This window comes from Papaver somniferum, unplaced genomic scaffold (assembly GCF_003573695.1).
Source record: "Papaver somniferum cultivar HN1 unplaced genomic scaffold, ASM357369v1 unplaced-scaffold_125, whole genome shotgun sequence".
In the NCBI taxonomy this organism is placed as follows: Eukaryota; Viridiplantae; Streptophyta; class Magnoliopsida; order Ranunculales; family Papaveraceae; genus Papaver; species Papaver somniferum.
The window spans coordinates 17,978,424-17,987,248 of NW_020621603.1; the positions used below are offsets into that span (position 1 = coordinate 17,978,424).

The following is an 8,825-nucleotide window of genomic DNA, read 5'->3' on the forward strand; positions in this document are numbered from 1 at the left end:
GATTACCTCGACCATAAGGATCGACAGCTTCTCCTTTCTGGTAGTTTCCCAAAAGGGGTAGAGCTTTTTAAGTCAAACGATCATCCCTATAAGCAAAACTGGAATCTGACTTGGCCACTGGAAGGCGAGACAATAGAATCTGCTTGGGTCAATGTGCACGGGTTTTTAATGCAGAGACACATTACGAAGGATATGGAGTTACTGTGTGCAATATGTCTGCAAATCCAATAGCTGCTTCAGTCTATTTCTCAATGGATGGAGTAACTTATCTTTATCAGGTGTTGAAGGGAATAGATGTTGGTCTCATACTTGCTTTAGAACACGGCTGTTCCAGTCCTCGTGTGCAGTGCAATTCCGAAATAGCTATCCGGCTTCTCAGCCACGTTTCCTCTGGGTTTTTCCTGAAACCTAATTGCAGTGGTTTAAAGGTCAATAATATTTGCCAGAGCTGTGTGAAGAGCATGGTCCCTTTTGTGACCAAGGGTTCCTCCAAACCTGAGTCGCCTCTCCTTGATATACTCCAAGGCAAGCTCCATTTGTCAACTTTTACAAGGCAGTCATGTGGGTAGAACAAAGCTGCTTATTATCTGGCGAATCAGGCATAAAGAACATTAATGATCTATGGCTGGGGGTTCAAAGATTACAAGGCTGATATCAAACCAAAGGACTTCTCGGACGAACTACTAGACATTCTGTGGAAAGACTCGGTTTACTACAACTTAGAAGAGAGGGATATGATCCTTGGAAAGATACGGTTTATTACAAGTTGGGGCCTGGTAAACTACTTGGATGCGAGGACTAGGATCGCGCATTCTGTTCTTGTGTAATTCCAGGCTGAGGAGACTGCTGAACTACTAGATGAACCTGTTGCTGAAGAACTTGGAGTTTCTTCGTAGCCTGTTCAGTACCTTCAGAAACAACATTATAGGTTATTTTTTTTCTTAAAGTATTTGGTACTGGCGACCTTCGAGATCATGTTACAGTATTATTATAACATGTTGGATCATTGCTGCCATCATCATGCATGACAACCATGACAATCCATTATTACTTTTTCACACTTATCATCCATGCATATGATTACATATGTACATATATTTGAGTCAGTGCTTAAAAAAATCAGTCTTTACATTTAAGCATCAAATGCTTTGAAGAGAACCACTTGATCCTTCATTATTGATATTTTTCATCTTTCCTCTTGAGTTACAGTTTTTATCCTGTTGAAGAAGTTATCTTTGGAGGAAACAACTCGGGTATGACTTCAGAGGAGGGTTCTTCTCAGGCTCCGCTTCCTGATTCTTTTTATGATGTTTAATATGCCTTTGGAGGAAGAGATATGACTTATCATGATGATGTAGAAGTTTTCTTTGGAGAAGAAACCCCGGGTACTTTCGAGGCTGAGTTTCCTCGTTTCATTCCGGATTTTGACTGCATCTCCTCTATCAGTTATTGTTACTTAGAGGAAAGCACAAGTGAATCTGATACTGATAGTGATGTTGGAAATATTCTGGATTTTGATGATCTTGTACTAGATGGTGGCCAGGAAGGTTCCAGACAATATGTTGGTGTAAGTACTAAATATACACTCAGTATGCATTTTTCGGTTTCATGCTAATAATGCATGCATGCTAATATATGAATACCTAAACTTCATCTATCTTTACAGTAAATATTTGGAGGATGTAACTAATAACAACAAGGATGTCTTCCAGGAGGATTACCTCGACCATAAGGATAGACAGCCTCTCCTTTCTGGTAGTTTCCCAAAATGGGTAGAGCTTTTTAAGTCAAACGATCATACCCATAAGCAAAACTGGAAGCTGACTTGGCCACAGGAAGGCGAGACAATAGAATCTGCTTGGGTCAATGTGTACGAGATTTTCAAATGCAGAGACACATTACGAAGGATATGGAGTTACTGTGTGCAATATGTATTGAAAGCCAATAGCTGCTTCAGTCTATTTCTCAATGGATGGAGTAACTAATCTTTATCAGGTGTTGGAGGGAATAGATGCTGGTATCAGACTTTCTTTAGAACACGGCTGTTCCAGTCCTCGTGTGTAGTGCAATTCCGGAATAGCTATCCGACTTCTCATCCACGTTGCCTCTGGTTTTTTCCTGAAACCTAATTGCAGTGGTTTAAAGGTCAATAATATTTTCCAGAGCTGTGTGAAGAGCATTGTCCCTTTTGTGACCAAGGGTTCCTCCAAACCTGAGTCGCCTCTCCTTGATATACTCCAAGGCAAGCTCCATTTGTCAACTTTTACAAGGCCGTCATGTGGGTGGAACAAAGCTGCTTATTATCTGGCGAATCAGGCAAAAAGAACATTAATGATCTATGGCTGGGGGTTCAAAGATTACAAGGCTAATATCAAACCAAAGGACTTCTCGGACGAACTACTAGACATTCTGTGGAAAGACTCGGTTTACTACAAATTAGAAGAGAGGGATATGATCCTTGGAATGATACGGTTTATTACAAGTTGGGGCCTGTTAAACTACTTGGATGCGAGGACTAGGATCGCGCATTCTGTTCTTGTGTAATTCCAGGCTGAGGAGAATGCTGAACTACTAGATGAACCTGTTGCTGAAGAACTTGGAGTTTCTTCGTAGCCTGTTCAGTACCTACAGAAACAACATTATAGGTTATTTTTTTCTTAGAGTATTTGGTACTGGCGATCTTCGAGCTCATGTTACAGTATTATTATATAATGTTGGCTCATTGCTTCCATCATCATGCATGACAACCATGACAATCTATTATAACTTTTTCAAACTTATCATCCATGAATATGAATACATATGTATATATATTTGAGTCAGTGCTTAAAAAAATCAGTCTTTACATTTAAGCATCAAATGCCTTGAAGAGAACCACTTGATCCTTCATTATTGATATTTTTCATCTTTCCTCTTGAGTTACAGTTTTTATCCTGTTGAAGAAGTTATCTTTGGAGGAAACAACTCGGGTATGACTTCGGAGGAGGGTTCTTCTCAGGTTCTGCTTCCTGATTCTTTTTCTGATTTTTAATATGCCTTTGGAGGAAGAGATATGACTTATCTTGATGATGTAGAAGTTTTCTTTGGAGAAGAAACCCAAGGTACTTTCGAGGCTGAGTTTCCTCTTTTCATTCCGGATTTTGACTGCATCTCCTCTATCAGTTATTGTTACTCAGAGGAAAGCACAAGTGAATCTGATACTGATAGTGATGTTGGAAATCTTCTGGATTTTGATGATCTTGTACTAGATGGTGTCCAGGAAGGTTCCGGACAATATGTTGGTGTAAGTACTAAATATACACTCAGTATGCATTTTTCGGTTTCATGCTAATAATGCATGCATGCTAATATATGAATACCTAAAATTCATCTATCTTTACAGTAAATATTTGGAGGATGTAACTAATAACAACAAGGATGTCTTCCAGGAGGATTACCTCGACCATAAGGATCGACAGCTTCTCCTTTCTGGTAGTTTCCCAATAGGGGTAGAGATTTTTAAGTCAAACGATCATCCCTATAAGCAAAACTGGAAGCTGACTTGGCCACAGGAAGGCGAGACAATAGAATATGCTTGGGTCAATGTGTACGGGTTTTTTAATGCAGAGACACATTACGAAGGATATGGAGTTATTGTGTGCAATATGTCTGCAAAGCCAATAGCTGCTTCAGTCTATTTCTCAATGGATGGAGTAACTTATCTTTATCAGGATTTGAAGGGAATAGATGTTGGTCTCAGACTTTCTTTAGAACACGGCTGTTCCAGTCCTCGTGTGCAGTGCAATTCCGGAATAGCTATCCGGCTTCTCAGCCACGTTGCCTATGGTTTTTGCCTGAAACCTAATTGCAGTGGTTTAAAGGTCAATAATATTTTCCAGAGTTGTGTGAAGAGCATGGTCCCTTTTGTGACCAAGGGTTCCTCCAAACCTGAGTCGCCTCTCCTTGATATTCTCCAAGGCAAGCTCCATTTGTCAACTTTTACAAGGCAGTCATGTGGGTGGAACAAAGCTGCTTATTATCTGGCGAATCAGGCAAAAATAAAATTAATGATCTATGGCTGGGGGTTCAAAGATTACAAGGCTGATATAAAATCAAAGGACTTCTCGGACGAACTACTAGACATTCTATGGAAAGACTCGGTTTACTAAAACTTAGAAGAGAGGGATATGATCCTTGGAAAGATACGATTTATTACAAGTTGGGGCCTGGTAAACTACTTGGATGCAAGGACTAGGATCGCGCATTCTGTTCTTGTGTAATTCCAGGCTGAGGAGAATGCTGAACTACTAGATGAACCTGTTGCTGAAGAACTTGGAGTTTCTTTGTAGCCGGTTCAGTACCTTCAGAAACAACATTATAAGTTATTTTTTTTCTTAGAGTATTTGGTACTGGCGATCTTCGAGCTCATGTTACAGTATTATTATAACATGTTGGCTCACTGCTGCCATCATCATGCATGACAACCATGACAATCTATTAAAACTTTTTCACACTTATCATCCATGCATATGATTACATATGTATATATATTTGAGTCAGTGCTTAAAAAAATCAGTCTTTACATTTAAGCATCAAATGCCTTGAAGAGAACCACTTGATCCTTCATTATTGATATTTTTCATCTTTCCTCTTGAGTTACAGTTTTTATCCTGTTGAAGAAGTTATCTTTGGAGGAAACAACTCGGGTATGACTTCAGAGGAGGGTTCTTCTCAGGCTCCGCTTCCTGATTCTTTTTCTGATGTTTAATATGCCTTTGGAGGAAGAGATATGACTTATATTGATGATGTAGAAGTTTTCTTTGGAGAAGAAACCCCGGGTACTTTCGAGGCTGAGTTTCCTCTTTTCATTCCGGATTTTGACTGCATCTCCTCTATCAGTTATTGTTACTCAGAGGAAAGCACAAGTGAATCTGATACTGATAGTGATGTTGGAAATCTTCTGGATTTTGATGATCTTGTACTAGATGGTGTCCAGGAAGGTTCCGGACAATATGTTGGTGTAAGTACTAAATATACACTCAGTATGCATTTTTCAGTTTCATGCTAATAATGCATGCATGCTAATATATGAATACTTAAAATTCATCTATCTTTACAGTAAATATTTGGAGGATGTAACTAATAACAACAAGGATGTCTTCCAGGAGGATTACCTCGACCATAAGGATCGACAGCTTCTCCTTTCTGGTAGTTTCCCAAAAGTGGTAGAGATTTTTAAGTCAAACGATCATCCCTATAAGCAAAACTGGAAGCTGACTTGGCCACAGGAAGGCGAGACAATAGAATATGCTTGGGTCAATGTGTACGGGTTTTTTAATGCAGAGACACATTACGAAGGATATGGAGTTATTGTGTGCAATATGTCTGCAAATCCAATAGCTGCTTCAGACTATTTCTCAATGGATGGAGTGACTTATATTTATGAGGTGTTGAAGGGAATAGATGTTGGTCTCAGACTTGCTTTAGAACACGGATGTTCCAGTCCTCGTGTGCAGTGCAATTCCGGAATAGCTATCCGGATTCTCAGCCACGTTGCCTATGGTTTTTGCCTGAAACCTAATTGCAGTGGTTTAAAGGTCAATAATATTTCCAGAGCTGTGTGAAGAGCATGGTCCCTTTTGTGACCAAGGGTTCCTCCAAACCTGAGTCGCCTCTCCTTGATATACTCCAAGGCAAGCTCCATTTGTCAACTTTTACAAGGCAGTCATGTGGGTGGAACAAAGCTGCTTATTATCTGGCGAATCAGGAAAAAAGAACATTAATGATCTATGGCTGGGGGTTCAAAGATTACAAGGCTGATATCAAACCAAAGGACTTCTCGGACGAACTACTAGACATTCTGTGGAAAGACTCGGTTTACTACCACTTAGAAGAGAGGGATATGATCCTTGGAAAGATACGGTTTATTACAAGTTGGGGCCTGGTAAACTACTTGGATGCGAGGACTAGGATCGCGCATTCTGTTCTTGTGTAATTCCATGACTATCATAGTTGATATTTTTTTTTTTTTTAATTTTTTGAAGAACGCTAGAAAATGCTAGGATAGTTGTTTTTGGTCAACATACTCACTCACTGAGCTTCAGAGTGCTAGAAGAATGCAAAATGCTTTGTAGACACTTGTCTAAGCTTTTAGGTTCATCTTCGGATAACTTTCTCAGGTCTAAAAAACTGCTTTTTCTGAAGCAATCTGCACCATAGAGACCTATGGCAGACATGCAACTGGAAACAAATTACCTTGTTGGGTTTTCTTCCATACACAACCAATACCTATAACTTTACATTCTTCAACACATAATCTATCTCTTACAAGACCCTCAGCTTCATCCATCCATTTAATATCTCGTGCAAACAGTTCCTTGAGATGCAAGAAACGGGTAATTGGTGGTTTTGCTTGAGGTTCTGTGATGCAAAAAGAATCCTTAATTAGCAAAAAAAGATCGTGTTCTAAGAACTTTAACAACAAACCACCCAACCAATCAAAATGTTAGAAATTAATGATGTTATGAAAAGATTCTACAGTAAAGCATAGAAAGGTCGAAGGCGTATACTAGGTAACTAAGGTAAGGGATAGGACTTCAAGAAGATATGAGGTCATGTTCAAGACGTTTACCACTGCCCATAATCTGAGACAAATTATCAAGTCCTAGGACTTAAGCATTATTGACCAACTCTTGCAACTCCCACAACACAATTTAGATCTAGATGGTTTTCCTTTACAATCTGTGGAGAGTAAAACTTTAATCAACAGATTAAATTTCAGCTGGTGGTACCTTGAGATTTGTCCACACCATCAAGGGCGTATCGCTTGCATAATTCATCAGCCTTCTCTGGATACCCTGCTTCCCTTGCCAAATACATATAGCAGACTTTTCTTCCTCTCAACATGCCCAGCTGCTATATCAGACTTTTATTCTCATTGGTCCTTAACGCAGCATATTCCTACAATCCTTTTTCTGCAAAACTCTCCACTTTACTGCAAATTGACGAAACGTCTCCATTAATTGAGAAGAGGATTCAGGAAAAACAAAAAAACAATGGTGTCAAGAATTAAAAATTCAAAATTAAGGTCAAGTTCAAATGCGGATGATAGTAACAAAAATATACCTTTTTGTACATATGATGCACTTTCAGGGGATCCTGCTTGATGTTGCTCTTCTCTATAAGATCAGAAGCATTCTTCAACAATTTCAAGTCGAGATATCTATTTATTAGTGTTACAACCAAGGCCTTCCCCACGAATGTTGCCCACTTTTCTGCCGCTTTGAACTGCTTTTCTTCAATCATCCTCATAAGGAACTCCTCTTTAGACTGACAAATTGAAAAACACTCCAGAAGAGTAACAACTAGTATAAACGATTGAGATTCTACCAATTTAAAAATACACTGGTTCCGTATATGCCTTTTCTTTGTCCAAATTACCATCATACACCTTCAGACCACACATGGCTTTTCTGCGATGTTTTCTAATTTGACATCAACAACTTCAAGCAGCTCTTTGAGAACTCTCTCTTCATGGCTGACAAAGCCACTAGTGACGTCCAGAAATATTTTTGCAGCCAGTTTCTTTACTTCAGACTCTGTTGGGATATCTTCTAGAAGACGACAAAGAGATGATATAATTAAGTGACTGAAGAATTCAGTGTATAAAGGTTCAAGAACAGGAATGACATAGAGGCATTGCAAAAGAAAAGTAGCAGGTCCAGGCTGAGGAGAAAGCTGAACTACTAGATGAACCTGTTGCTGAAGAACCTGGAGTTTCTTCGTAGCCTGTTCAGTACCTTCAGAAACAACATTATAGGGTACAAAATAAGAGCGCAGCGCAACAGTACGAAATGATCTTATAAAATAGTAATCATACTAACATAACTCTTAACACTACTAATACACCCCGACTGTTACTTAACATGTTAAGATAAACCATAAAAGACATGGAAGGAAAATAAAAATATTACCACGAACATAACACACCTTCAAAAGAGCTACAAACATCGGCGGAGAGATACGTGACAAATCCGCGAAGGCACGCAAACAAATAGACCATGTATCATGAGTTCTCTCGTCATTCATTTGAACTTCATCTGAGCCCATGCTGCTCATCAACATACCATAAACACCCTGAAAACCTCTTCTGGAAATTTCGATCTTCAATACGTAGACATGATTAAATTCTAGGAAACTGTACCGGTTGAAGGCCTCTGTTGCAAAATCAATCTCGGCATATTTACCACACAAATCAACAATTAAATTTCCAAGTTTTCCTTGTACTCCGAACCCAAGACTCAGGGTCTTGGCATGGATAACTTTGCACTTTTTTTGTAGTTTGAGATTTTAGATGAGGCATTTTGTCACACACATGAAGACGTTTGCATTCTTGTACACAAGTTTATAATAGAACGGTGTATGTATAATTTTGGTCCGGGACTAGTTGCAAGTTTTGCTTTACCTCTGCAACAGCTAGTATAACACTCGATGGAGAGACGACACTGATTTATATTTCTGAAGAATGTCCTTTGTTCGTAGACGAAGTCCTGCCTACTGTCAAAATTGTTGGAATCTTGCAACAATAGAAGAAACGTCAGATGTATCAACAATAAATATAAAGAACAGTATCAAAAAACTCTACCACGAACAAATTGATGAGGGCAGAATCACAGGTTCAACAAGCTGTCCTTAACACATTAGTTCGCGGGTATACTCTGAAGTAATGCTAAACCCCAACGTGCGAAGATGTGTCCAGGATAAGACTGCACGATATAACTTGAGTTAACACAACGCAAGTTACCCACTCTTGAACTCAGCAACAGAGATGGAAGTAAAACGCCGCA

At 39.2% G+C, this 8,825-nt stretch overlaps 1 protein-coding gene across 1 annotated transcript; it reads right to left on the reverse strand.

Annotated features, from left to right (window-relative positions):
- Nucleotides 1-6,065: 6,065 nt before the first annotated feature.
- Nucleotides 6,066-8,088, reverse strand: LOC113331383. The gene is made up of 6 exons (XM_026578093.1): nt 7,953-8,088; nt 7,438-7,778; nt 7,105-7,308; nt 6,771-6,891; nt 6,280-6,399; nt 6,066-6,187 (listed from the first exon to the last, which is right to left on the reverse strand). The coding sequence occupies exons 1-6, from the start codon at nt 8,086-8,088 to the stop codon at nt 6,066-6,068; spliced, it is 1,044 nt and encodes a 347-aa protein (XP_026433878.1).
- Between the last annotated feature and the right edge of the window lie 737 nt (nt 8,089-8,825).